Source organism: Pezoporus wallicus, unplaced genomic scaffold (assembly GCF_028554395.1).
Source record: "Pezoporus wallicus isolate ANWC-B61680 ecotype Strahan unplaced genomic scaffold, APGP_CSIRO_Pwel_v1 contig_9238, whole genome shotgun sequence".
NCBI lineage: Eukaryota > Metazoa > Chordata > Aves > Psittaciformes > Psittacidae > Pezoporus > Pezoporus wallicus.
The window spans coordinates 1,702,355-1,716,748 of NW_026636792.1; the positions used below are offsets into that span (position 1 = coordinate 1,702,355).

Below are 14,394 nucleotides of genomic sequence, written 5' to 3' on the forward strand. Positions count from 1 at the left end.
TTAAAAAAAGAGTTTTATTGTTACAACTAAAATGAGAACTGAAAACTCATATGGGAAATCATTGAAAAACTGTACAGGTTACCCAGAGACCTGCAACTGTTGTACCAAAACACTGAGCTTTTTTGGGGTTTTCTTTTCTTTTTTTTTTTTTTTTTTACAAAAGTTTATTCTATGGCAATCTGTAAAAAAGAAAGACCTGATGAGTAAATATTTGCTTAAGGCATATAGCAGAGCAGCTCACTAACTTTCTAACAAGTTTAACATGGATGTTTGTCCATTTTCCAAGAACAGGTTAACCAATACACCCACTTTGAAACGCTACTGTATATACACACCCAAACTACTACATACATATACAGGACATCGAAACAAAAATGCATACAGTTCAGTAGGATAAACCTTACACACAGCTCACCAGGCTGGGGGGATGTTCCACAGCCTATCCTAGGACAGGGGATGTTTGGAACAGAGGGAGAAATGGCAAACGCCAGGAAGAGGGATGGTCAGAACTCTTTTCTTAGCAGCTGCAGAAGCTTTCTCTTGTGAGAGTGATTTCCAAGTGAATGGTTCTGCACCCAAAGGAAGGATGCTCTGGTTTCCTGTCAGGCCTAACATTGCATGTTCCCTCCTGGGAACAGGACAGTTCTTTCAGTGCCAGGTCTTCCTTTTCAAAGGGGCCACTGCTGCAGGAGCTGCATCTCTGCAGGTCACAGCAGGCTGCCACTGAGCTCTGACACAAGAGGTTTCCATCTCCTCCTCTTCCAGTGGCAGCACAGCCAGTGAGCCCGTGAACTCACTGTGCTGTTGCCTGCCCCCAGTGCCCTGGGTGAGGTGTGGGTAGGGCTTACTAAACTCTCTGGAATGTCTGTACTATACTTACTCAGCTGAAATGAACCATGCCGAACAACCGGGTTACACTGAGTACGCAGGAATTCAGTAGGAAGTCATGCCAAGGATTGGGCGAGTACATGTTATCCGATAAACACCAAACCAGTCTAGCGCTGAACGAAGGGACTTTCAGCAACACCCTTGGAACCACAACCACTTAATGATCAGGTCATGCAAATATAATTTCTGGGCACATCAGGAAGCAGAAATATAAGTTCTTTCACCTTTCAAGCACGTGGTATTTAATCAGGACACTAGAAGACTTTACATGCATTTTAATACAAATGGGGTACAAATGTTGCCTTAGAACAATATTCTACCAGATGATGGGAGAGAATAGTGGGGACAAAGCAATCACATAATGTATCTTAAATACACAGATGAGCCATTATATATTACCATTTTTCTATACTCATTTTTCATGTTTCCAATAATATAACTAAATATTGACTGATTACAACATTCCTCCTTTCAAGTACTGGTCTGACCAACAGTCTCACAGGTAAAGTATTGACTCCCAGTACTACCTGAGGATTTATTATTGTACTTTTGAAAAGCCCTTGATGCAAGCTTAACAAAACACAAAATAGAAATAACTCCCACCCCCAACCCCCCCCATTCACCAACTTATTCACTGAAGGAAGAGCTACACCCAGACAGCTTTGCACAAATAAATATGGAGTGGAGAGACTTACGTAAGGTACTCCATAGCGATGCTTGCACTGAGAATGGTGGTTAAGTGCTATCACTCTAGAGAGACTTTAAAAATAAGAAGAACTGATTAGTAACACTGTTGTGAATCAGCTGTCATGGTTTCAATCACTACAGCCGCCGGTAGTGAGTTTACTCCTCTGCGCCATGACGCGAGCAAAGACACCTTTGCTATTATTCCATTGATAATTTGGTAACACGCGAAGAACAGCACTGACTAAGTGTTAGTGCAATGCTGACTTCCAGTCACAGTTCTACCAATGCACCCAAATCCTTATTTACAAGCACTCTACATGATTTGAGTCCCGGGCGCGGCGCAGGGGCAGCATCCCCATCCCCTGCTGCAGAGGTGCAGGGCTGCCCCTTGCACCATCTGCCCCGTGATGCTGAAGAGTGAATCTTCAACCGAACTAAAGCCAGTACATTAAATCTTTGCTTTGAACAAAGCAGCACACAAATGTTTGCATCATGAGCCAACCGATACATCCACAGACCAACATGGCTTCTGTTGAGCTTCCTATGTCTTAAGGAAGCTGCCACAGCATTAATTGCTCTGGATTTACGCAATGCTTTCCTGCTCATCACCTGTGGTGGCTCCGAGCACGTCACCTCCCCGGCCCTCACAGTAAGCTATTCCTACGGAGCAGAGTGAAACTGCATTTTACATTCCAAATGATGAGGTTTAAGCACTGATCCATCTGAATGCCAGCTGCACGATGCTGGTGGACACGTTTTGGTTGAATTTCCCTTCCTGTTTCTCTCCCTCCCCTCAACCTCTCCTAACCCAGAATGTAAAAGTAAAACCAGCTTTACAGAGGATGGTGCAATGTAAATAGGCGCATGTGCAAGTAGAGTGCAACAAAAGTCAATGAGGGGGATACAGTTATTAAAGGAAAAGAAGGAAAAAAAAAAGAGCTTGACATGTTGGGATACCCTGAGCAAATGCAGAAGCCTGTTTCTATAAACACATGTAAAACAATAAGCTCTTTAAGAACAGTTATGCCAGGATTAAATATATCAATACCACAGGCACTGCCCACAACTCAGTCTGCAATGATGAAGCAAGTTAAAAAAAACCCTAAACCAAAAACCCCAACCACAACACCCGTCCCCAGTGCCCTCCCCTTCCAAAAAGGTACATTCTTCAGGTATGTGGGGTTCTTTTTCTGTTTTTGGGAACTCGTCAATATAAGTCATGTATTTGGTTACAACACTTGGAGAGTACAAGCAAGTTTCACTTGTGCCTAGTTTTTCTGAAACAAAAGAAAAAGAACAAGAACTGGCTTTTTAAAAAAGGCTAAAAACAACAATGTGTTGTAGTTCTACTATTGAGTCTAAAAAAAAGAAAGAAGTAGAGGAAAAAAAGGAAGAAAAGGAAAACAGACTATTTGGCATTTTCTCTGCTTACTCCTGAATATTTTAAGGCCCTGAGATTAGAATATTATGTTCTTGGGACCACAGGGCTAGATAAAACCCTAGTGCATCAATTCTCTCTTTAAGCCCTAACCAAAGTTCCGGCCTTTCAAGCTAAGATCTACCTCCACTGAGACGAGGCTCAGGTGCCTCCATTCGCTTTCCTTCAGAGGAGCTGATTACAAACCCATGGAATCGGTGGTGTTTTCTGTAGGGTCTCTCTTGCTGGCACGTCCATCAATGAAAACACACCCTGTAACAGAGGTAAGCTCCCGCCGTCAGGAAGGTGAACATGCATATATTCACTAGAAATGGCTTCCAGGTTGTCATCATGTTCTCATCATCCTCTTCTGAGCTCTCCGACTTCTTTGACTCTTCTTTGCGGGGTGAGAGACGCGGGTTTTCACCAACAGTTCTCCTCCGAATTTCAGTGTCTTGACTAGTGCTTAAGGACAAAGACAGAAACATTCAGCACTGGAGGGAAATAACCACTCAGCGCTGGACTCTCCATTCATTTGGTTGCTCTGAATACAACTAGTTACCATGCCGGATGCCAGCAACACCAGGGCACGCGGGCATCATCCCCTTCCCCAGCATTCCGGTAAATCAGGAGTGACACCTAGCGGTTACGCAGGCAGGAGCCTCGGCTTCGCTGCTGTCACGTACACAGCAAGTCCTTACAGTTTAGCTTACAGTGACAGGCAGAAAGTCCTCTGTTCACGAGCCCACTCTATTCCTTTCATCAAAAGTAGCTTTGCCTGCAATTCCTTTCACGTTTCTGACTGTGGCTAAAGCCAGGCAGCCTAGTTTTCAGCCACATGACTAATACTGCCTCTGAGTAGTGAAAGAGCTTCTCTGTAAATTAACATATACTGCACGTAAATCAAGACTGAACCACCTCATTATGCTGTCACTTCTTTTACTAGCAGGATCCTGTAAGAAGCCCTGGCTTATGCGTGGAGTTAAAGGAACAAGAGCATAAGAGCCTTACTAAAAAGAGCGTGGGCTGAAACTATTACACTAGCTTGATCAAGGTCTGTTCAAGCCCTTCTGTATGAAAAGCTATTTATGAGCAAACATCCTACAACCTCTCAACTCCATAAGCCAACTGGACACTCTTCTAGGACAGTTAAAAATGGTGAAACTAAACGTGTTACCTGTCCGTGATCAGCAGCACAGATGAATGAGCTCTGCCATCTGGAACCGTCTCTTCCACAGTGCTGACCAAACACCTCATCTCTTCCTCTACTACTTGATGTTTAGGAAGGAATTCTGTGTGTTCATGCATCCTTCCATTGTGCATTTCTGATGTTCGCTTTGGTGGTCTGGGAGGTGGTGGGGTATGTTCAGGAGGTGGGTCCAGGTCTTCATTGGAGAGCTCTTTCCACTGTTCCTTCAGGGAAGAAAAAGCCCTATTAAGCTTTTCTCCATTTCTTTTACGTAAGCTACTGTAACTTTTAACATGGCAGGGTCTTTATACCTGTTCATCTGCATTGGAAAAAAGGAACTTGCAGAGACACAAGCACTCCAAACCTCAGCTACATCCAGCAGACAACACTATAAATGCACAAATTATCACCTACTTCTGTAACATTCAAATAGTGCAAAATAGAATCTGTGCTGCTGGAGTTCTGCTTGCAATAAAACAAGCTTAGAAGATTTAAACATGATACTGCAACTTCTGGTATATTAGAAAGTTTTTATGATCTCAAGTGAAACACAAGGCCAGTGAAGCCAGTCTGCACACCAATTATGGTGCTGTAAAGTACACAGGGCCACCTCTTATATCATGGGTACTTTTGTGAAGGTTCTTACATACCACACTGTAGATCGTGACAGACTGTAAAGCACTGTATTTAAGAACCCCATAAAAACTACTGAAGCTAAAGCAAGCATGAAACGTAAAGGTTTCTCTACTCTGCTCATCCCACGTATCCTCTCGAGTTAAAACAGGCTGTGCAGGCAATAGGACTCACTTGCACTGAAGCGTCTCCCATAATGAATTTTGCCCCTTCAATAACAGCTAGGTAAGAGAAGCGGAGCTGGTCTGCTGTCTGTATGAGCCCCATGCGGTACTTCCTCATGTCCAGGAGGACCTGTTTAATGTCCACAGAAGAAGGATCTTTCCGCTTGTCCATCTGAAGATAAAAATTTGAAACAAGCTTTATGCTCTGATGAGATGCTCAATGACTCATTTTGCAGGAGGACCTCCACATTACCCTTCATATTATCGAGTTAATAAACTCATGCAAGACCGGCAGCAGCAGCTATGTATTGGGTCTCTAAAAAGACAGCCACTTGGCCTCAAGATGTTGTATATTTCCCCCTTTTGGCCTTTTTGTTTTGAAAATATAATTAGGAAATAAAAACCCCACCCAGGACATTTTAACCTAGGCCTGACTTCTTTGTATGACTGCTCTCACACAGGGACAGAATAAAGCCAAGGGAACTGCACTTTTATCCTGAAGTCAGGACAATTTCCTCCTGCCTAAGGCAAAGCTGACTCTGTAAAAGGAAATGCATTAGATTTATTTTACATTGTTCCAGGATAGTCCATGCTGTTACTTAGCAGACATCAGTGATTTTTTTAAACCAGGAGGGCAAAGCCCATCTTTGTGAATCACACTAAAACTAGAGACTCTTTTTCCCCACACTCAATATGGCCAGTCAGGAACAAAATCTGCCTTGGAATACACTTCCAAACCAGAATATGAACGAGATAATGGGGAATAGCATGCAAAATACTGCACAGAACATACCACAGCTCTTCGTAAACCCACAACAAACCCTAACTCTAGAGACATAGCACATAATCTGGAATAAGTAGTTCTTACCAGTAGAAGACATGTATCAACCAAACAGAAAGTTCCGGATCTCCCGATTCCAGCGCTGCAGTGCACCACAACGGGCCCATGCTCCGGGTTAAGGGAGCCAGATTCCCGCACTTTGAACAGGAAATTGAGGAATGAAGCAGGTGACTCCGGGACGCCGAAGTCAGGCCACGTAGTATAATGAAAGTGCAGAATCTCTCTGGTTTCCTGTGTCTGTAAAAACAGTATTTAGGAAGTCTTTTAGCTTGGATACACGAGTCATGGGTATTCAAAGCACAGGTACCTATCACAAGTTCTAAGCAGCAAATACAATTCCTCATGGATTTCCCTAGGAAACAGTCACTTATATATTTAGACATTCAGCTTCAAACCCTTTTACCTTCAAAGCAGTTTCAAATTGTGTTCCTTTGGAAAAATTTTAGCTACTCCCTTTGAAAATAACTCTGACTCCCATGGAATGGAAGCATGTGCCCGCTCAGCTTTGTGCGCTACTCAGACTTCATGGCTGTCACTACATCTTTAGAACAGCTGGCTTAAATTCAACTGACAAAGTTCCACCAGTCTGAGGGAGCTTTTATAGCTGCACAGCTCAGGAACTAATGACAAGGAATTATCTCTGTGAAGGTCTCCATTCTAAGCAAAGGAAATTGGATCAGTAAATTTACTAATTCCTAACATAGTTCAGTTTATCCAGTAGAGTTCAGGATCACCACAAGACAGCTGGCACTGCCTTCCAGTTCCTAATCACAGAACATCATTTGAAGATTTCTCAAAATGAAGTACCTCAAGTTATAAAAGCCCTCATGTTATCACAGCTGGTTCTTTACAGGTTTGTTCCCAACTTGAATACTTTTTCTAAGACTACTAACCCACTGGTGCTCACAGCCTCCTGAAGTACTGAGCTACAGCCCTCAAACATGTCTATGGCAGACACCGTAGTTAAGACGCCACAAACTACATCAACTAAATCCTTGCTCAGGCATAATTTGATCAAATTTGTATCTGCTGTCATGCCTCCTGGCAAAATGAAGCATGTGAGATGCTAACAGATGAGCAAAGGAATAATTGTGTCTCCCAGGAGTGAGCAGCGCACAACAGAATGCAGGCTAGCATATCCCAACATATACACCTAGCCCAGCATCAAGGACCTAAGACATTATCTTCAGTGACCTGCATTCAGGGGAAGTGAATGGTGTTCTTCCTTAGGCAGTCTCCCCAAGGAGCTTCAGATCAGCTCTCACTGCTCTAATACAGGGCAGTGTTGAAGAGAAGAGGAAGGGTGGAAAACAGCATGTATACTTTCATTTTGGGGTTGCACAAAAGAAGAAAAATATGAAAGAGGAGGAAGAAAAAAAAAAAGACAAAAGAAGGAGCAAAAAGATGACAATGAAAGAACATGAAAAAAGGAAAAAGAGGAAGAAAAAAAAAAGAAAAGGAAAAAAGAAAATAAAGAGTATTTCTCTTAAAGCCAGTGGTCTGATCCTTGTATTGAGCTCCATACAGCTTATTGCAGGACCAGGACTAAAACAGCTCCTGCTTTCTGACAAAGACCATCAATGCAAAACCTGAAGATTTAAGTCAAAAAAGCCCTACAAATAAACCTCAGAACCAGACACATGCAAACATGTACCTTAACAGGAGAAGCAATTATTTCAGCTATAACACAACAGCACTAGAACATCTGCTAAGTGATTTTATAAAGGGTTCTCTGAAAGGTAGTGACAAACTGACCTTCACACTCGGTGCACAGCTGAGACATGAAAATGACTGTAGTTTCCCCAGATACGTTTCATAAATATTCAGGAGTTTCATTTCCACAACACACAAACCAGAGGCTGAAGAACAACCTCATGCAGAATCACCAATTCCAGACCAAAATCTGCTATAATTCACAACCGTCTTTTTTCGAGGCCTTGTTGATGAGGAGGCGAATCTCACCTCAGAGGGACTGAAGAACCTGACTGGTGCTAGTTTCTGTACTTACTGTAAGGTTTTCCAATTCTAGCTGTCGTACTGTGTAATAGGATTTTATATCTTCAGATATCAATGTTAGTTTCAAGTTTGTATCTTCAAAAAACATTTCTTTCTCCTCCTTCTGTGGCCAGTACTGTGCACACTTGACCTAAAAACAAATAGGAGACATTTATATATAATTTATGTTTGTGTAAAAGGCAAGGAATAAACATCCTTAAATATAACATTTTCTTATGAGATAATTTCTCCATCTGCTTTTATGATATGGAGAACCAGTTCTAGCATGAAGAACAACAGTCTTCCTTTGTACTGCAGAACCACATCTCCACTGAACCTCTTGTATGAGTCAAATGATTTTGACCCTGACTGAATTGAGGACGGAGGACAGGTCTGTTTAGGTAGAGCTCTCTTCCTTCTACACATAAGCTCAGAAGTGTGACTTATGGAATCTAATCAAAATCACCAACGCCATTATCTGTTTTAGCTTGTGTCAGAACAAACAAAACCACAAATCTAATAACTGTCTAGGTATAAAAGCTCTCTCAACACTCTGCCAACATCTGAGTTTCGGTCTACTCTGCATTTTATTTATTACCCTCATGTCAAACATTTTAATTTCAAAAGAAGAGATAGATGCTAGCAAGAGCAGAACATACTGTGAAAAGCATTATGTATTCCACGAAGAAGCTACATATAGAGAATGACACCACTGCTAATTTGCAAGTGTAACATCAGATGAGATTTTGGGTTACTCCATTCACTTACCACAGAAATAAAAATAGCAGTGAGATCATTTGGATTTTGCATGGCACAGTTTAGAAGTAAAGAGGCAAACAAAAACCCTGCATTCAGCAAACGTTCCCATTACGTACTTCTGACTGAATTTCAATTTTCTCAGTAAAGTATCACAGAGAGCTGACTTTTGTAAAGCCTGCTACGTGCTAGGAGCTGAAATGAGTCAACCAAATAGCAAAGTAGCACATTTTGCAGTGAAAAATTGAAACTAAGAACTAAAGAAACTCATCAGCAACATGAATAGGAAGCCTGGAGCCAAGTTTCTGACAGTTACGTCTAAGGATATCATGACTGGGTGAAGTGGCCAGCTTCTTCTGCCACTAAGTACCTCTGAAATGGGATTATGACCACTATCTAACCATTGCTAACCATGCAACAGAATGGATTGCTGGACATGGCTAATGTCTCCTTTATTAAAGGGCAAATCATAAGGGTTTAGAGTTGACATGGAGGAACAATGAAAAAAAACATTCTCAAGACTAAGATGAATTCTGACAGGATTGTAATAAGTAAGAAAACTCTTCAGTAATTTATTCATGGACTAACACCAGTTCTGTTCCAGTATTTCTAGTTCTTACTCAAAATCCATTCTCTAGTTTCTCAGGGTGTAGAATGCATTATAATTCTCTGCACTTTTTCTCTTATTGATGTTAAAGAGACAGCCACTGGCTTTGTGTCTCATTTCTCCACCAAATGTGTCTGCAAACAATATTTTGTTGTGCTCCACTGTGTAGGCCCCCCACTGATGCTTGCTGAGAATTGTAGCAGCCTGCCCTGAGGGATCTCAGTAATTCATTTTGTTCAGAACTACTGGCAGTGCAGAGAATGAGGGGGAATGGTTGGAAAGGAAGAAACTATTGAAAATATGGTTACTGCAACTCTTTTGAAGATTAAATTTCACTTGCACTACAGAAAAAAGCAAAACTCTAAAAATTCAAGGCTGCAGTTTATTAGAACACTACTCATTGCACAAGAATTTTCCTGATTATTGGGAATTCTTTCCCAATTACGCTGAAGCATGTACCACCCAGTTATCACTGGTGAATGCCCAATGAACCCGCTACCCCTCCTCCGAAGTGTCTTTATGCTGACTACACTGTAGCATTCAACTTTAAATTGTGCATTTCTATCAGTCTTTAAAATTGCTTTTGTCTGAAGTCAGCACAGCTGCCAAGTCCACTTTAAGGATGGCAGATGTGGAATTAGCATAGAGGCAGAACTCTGACCCAAGGATGAAAACCATGCCTGGTGGTTCCTGTCATCACCATGAGAAAGGGCGAGGCATTTCCTCTCAAGACAGCATCTACTCGATGTGCCAGAGGAAGCAAAACCTTTTTTCTATCTGAAGGTAAATTACTTCAAAATTAACCTCAACTGTTTGTTCATCTCTTGTTTCCCTTCACCTTCTGCCTGTCTTGTCCAATGTCAACTTCCTGAAAGGTCTGGACAGACCTTAGACCACCACACTTGTCACAGTGAGTAAAGCATAGGCTTAACAGCTGGTTCCACATCACCAGGACATACCAGGTGAAGTGCTTCCAATCCTACTTCCATTCTCCTAAGCCCTCTTATGAATTTTGTAAAACAACAACAATGGTAGAGATACAGTGTGCTTTAGAGGTACCTTTAATAATCAGAGCTCTTACTGCATGAAGGAAGCCTGGAGTCAAAGTGCCTCTCTAGCTACTTCAAAACCATTTCATAATGCTTGTGAATGAACACTTGCTGCAAATGGCCTTTGACAGGTACAATCTGTGTACACTGGAAAGAACTACATTCAGATACCTAGGGTAGCAATAGAGAACAAATTCAGGAAAAATCAGGACCTACAATTACAAACCAAGTCATTTTCTGACTGTGCTAAGATTGGTTTGCTGGATATTCAATTCTAGGCATAATTTCTTAGATAATATAACTTACAGTCATTTCCTTCCTACCCCACCCCATTCTTTGGGTTGGTTTTTATTGTTGTTTTGATTGCTTGGGTTTTGTTTGGGTTTTTTTTAATAAAGAAAAACCATGCACTGAACACATAGCTAGAATTAAAAGTACTTACAGATCCCTTTTCCATCACTCTGTTCAACATGACAACACCACGGCTTTTCTGTTCCCAAACCATCTCCCAAAAGTGACCACAAGTATTTGGCAAAGGTCCCTGCAGAGACAGAATCCCCAGAAATCAGCATTATTTTCTGTTAATGTCAGTGCAACGTTCCCCACTAGAAGTTACTGCGCTAGGCAATAAATTTCGACAAGTAACAAGCAACTTCTCATTTTGAACTGTAAAAAAATGCAGTGATACAGGTTTAAGTTCCATTTTCTCACTATGAGCTTACCCATGAAAGCATTGTTAATCTTTCCCCCCCATATAAAACAGGAAGAGAGAAGTAGTCTCACTTGCGAGAACAGAACTGGGAGTGAAAAATGCTGAGAATCTTCTTAGGAAAGGTGCACAAAGCAATGGGGAAATAGAACCTCATTGACTAAGAGCTGAATTAACACCTATGTTAGGCTATTCTTCTATTCATCACTGTTATTCATAACACTTGAAAATTACTTGACTGAATGGACATTCAAAAGACTGAAACAATGCCAGATCAGTAACAAATTATATGGTTTTCTAGAATCTTCATTGATCTGCTTTGTGACTGAAGCAAAGCCAACTCCTTTTAAAGACTACTATCTACTCACAAAGTAGATGTTGTTGTAACTGTGTGTTTGTGCTATGTTCCTTTGGTATTTCCTACTCCAAAACCATTGCTCTGAATTTTGGGCAACACAAGCCAGCATAGTATCATTGTGCTTCTCGTATGTGCTATGCGTCACTTTGCTTAAGCAGAACTGCAGGTCAGGGTCCTCAGGAAGAATGACTGGATTTAAATAAAGCCACTCAAATCCATTAAATTCTAGATCAGAACAGAAAACTAGTAACAGCTTAGCTTCACATTTGACTATTCCGCATACCATTCGACCCTATGATCAACCTCCCTTTTCCTAAGTGGAGTAAGAGCTGTGTGCACAGAATCATTTTCATAGCAAACACTTCTTCCTTAGAAGATTTATCTTTATTCTCTAGAAACAGGAAGGAAGAGCTGCTGTTTGAAAATATTAATGCCAGCCCACTTTTGTCTAAAGCATGGAAGGAGGTAAAAAACAAGGCAAGATTAAAGACCAGAACAGTTTCCAGCAAACTGAACATTTAGGACAAACAAGAGTTTTGGCACAGTTGCTGGCTCTCAGAAGAAGATGACAGGCTACCCGTGTATTTTTAAATCTGTTATATAAATAGGTGTGGAATTCACAGATTCAGTGAAAACCAGCCGCTTCCACCCCCCCAAATTCCTATCACTGAAGTCAGTATTAATAGCTTTCCTCTCTCGCATTAAAGGTACAAGCATCTGAACTGCCCAACTTAAGCCTTTTGGAAGCTGTGGTATCAGTAGGTACATTATTTGTAACTGCTACAAAACCACCACTTTCAGAAGTATGTTTAACAAGAAACACATGATAGAGCATTCTGCTGATTTGGAACAGAAGATTCCCTAATATATTTTAGTTAACTTCTGCCCCAAGTACTCAAATACCTGTTATAGTTAAAGTATGTTATCTCATACAGGTTTTGAACATCTTTACATTCATAAATACAGTTCTGTAAATGTGAAGCCCTCCCTTGAGCTTTACCTCTGTTCAGAGAATGTAACAGGCCACTTAAGACCAGTGGTATGAAACCACTGTGTTGGTGGTGTTCCATGTAGAAGCATGATTCATTTCAATCACATCTAAATGCTGCTCGTCATAAGCCAACAAGCAGATTTGTAGAAGTATGTTAGTTTGTAGCCTCAATGGGTCTAAAGTCAAATATAGAAAGTGGCGAAAACACTCCACAAAAAGTCAGTCTGAGCTGACAGGAAGCAAGAAGGAATCTGCAGCACTTCTATAAATCTGTTCTATGTGCATGCTTACGTATGCACACAGATGTCAATAAGCACTTAAGTAGCCTTACAATAAAGAAAACAAACACAATAAGGCTAAAGAAAACCCACGAAAACCGACTCCAATCACCATGAGATTTTTATTGTTCACTACCAGCAATTACCTGGGTAAGGATGTAGCTCCTTTGGGCCTCTTCCATTTTTATCAAACTAGCATTGATATAGTCATTGTCACCTTGGTTTAGCTTAATTCGACTGTGATCAACTGCAGCATAATTAGAAAACACTGGTTAATGTCTATGCAACACAGCACAATCCATGCACAACCTCATCAGATGTTAGGATCAAAAAAGCCTAAAGAGTTTAATGACAGATAGCACAGAAGTGTTTGCTGATGCTTGTAACTGGAAATACAATACAGGTCCCTCAAGAACAGTGCTACAGCAGGGCAGTAACAAACAGATGTTGCACTTCATCTTCCAAGAATACATTGCAAGAATGGAAGTATTTGAAGTAATCTCAATGGTAATTTGCAAACCAGATCACACTGACCTATTTGTACAGTTATCAAGTTACTGTTTTTAAATAAATCTCATTACACAACTGCTTATCTTTTGCAGCTTAAACATTCAAACCCATCTTGTTCAAGGTTGTTAAAGGTTTGCCTAAACATACATTGAACAAACAGAACACAGACTTCTTATTTTTCTTACAGACACTCAGCTACTGTACCCCAACCCAACCACACCTTCATGCAGAATGAACAAAACCCAAGAATTCCAGAAGAGGTAATTTCATTGCTCTCTTGTTAGTCTCAGCTTGCTCCACTTGGAATTAAAATAAACCAAAATACCAACACACACACACAAGTTCCCACATTTTGCAAGAAAGCCAAGCAGACTGGAAGCAGTATTATCTAAAGGCAAAGAGCAACTATTTGTTACTCACAACCCCAAATATTAGAACTGCTTAGTAAAGCAAACCATGTGCAACACTACTATTCCCAGTCAACTGCCCCAAGACTTCAGGAACTTTCAACTACTAAGAGGAAGTTTTCTGATATACAATAATACTCTTGTCTTTGAACAGCAGACATCTGCCAAGTGGTAGAGCCTATAGAAACTCCACATTTAAATCAGGTGGCAGTGCTGCACCCTTGAAGAGGGAATGAAGAGCCAGAACAGGCACTGTCACACAGCACAAAGGCAGCAGTTTATTGAGCCAGCTGTGAACTTTCTTTAGTGTCTAATACATTATCTGCTGACCATTAAACTACTGTCCTGCACTTCGTTGCACTCCGCATGTTTTGTTTGTTGCAGCCTCTCTTGCACCCCGGAAGTTCAGACTTCCCTATGCCTGGCATGCTCTGCGTTACTGCCTTTGTACGTGGGATCATAAAAAGGAGGACATGCTGCAACACCAAATTGTGCCTTGCACAGAGAAAACATGCTCAAGGATGTACTTGGCACCAGAATATGTAACAAAAATTATTTCAGAAACACAAGTCTCACTAGTAGTACCACCTTTGCTAATGGCCCCTGTTCTAATTAGCTTAGACTTCTTTCTAGAAGTCATGTATTTTATGCAAGACTGTTTCCCCTCTCCCAACAGAAGCAGTTATGCTTCTATTGACTAGAAGATGCTCTAAAAGAATCTACAGATTCTTATATATATTCTAACAGAGATTCTTCTATATATTCTAATATATATATTCTTATAGAATCTATAAGAATCTCTAGATTCTTATACTGACTAGAAGGATGCTCTAGTAAGTACACTGACACAGAAAGGATACTTGCCATCTTATTAATGCTACTTCAGTCACCATTCTTCCCTAGCACAAGAATTCA

At 40.9% G+C, this 14,394-nt stretch overlaps 1 protein-coding gene across 1 annotated transcript in view; it reads right to left on the reverse strand.

Moving 5' to 3' along the window:
- Positions 1–14,394, reverse strand: part of PTPN1 (protein tyrosine phosphatase non-receptor type 1) — a 42,444-nt gene continuing 28,050 nt past the window's right edge. The window contains exons 3-9 of the mRNA XM_057401729.1: positions 12,709–12,809; positions 10,669–10,767; positions 7,828–7,965; positions 5,847–6,056; positions 4,989–5,150; positions 4,170–4,405; positions 1–3,457 (exon numbers count right to left, since the gene is read on the reverse strand). Of these exons, the coding sequence (XP_057257712.1) occupies positions 3,250–3,457; positions 4,170–4,405; positions 4,989–5,150; positions 5,847–6,056; positions 7,828–7,965; positions 10,669–10,767; positions 12,709–12,809 (1,154 nt within the window). The 3' untranslated portion in view covers positions 1–3,249. The remainder of the gene's footprint in view (positions 3,458–4,169; positions 4,406–4,988; positions 5,151–5,846; positions 6,057–7,827; positions 7,966–10,668; positions 10,768–12,708; positions 12,810–14,394) is intronic.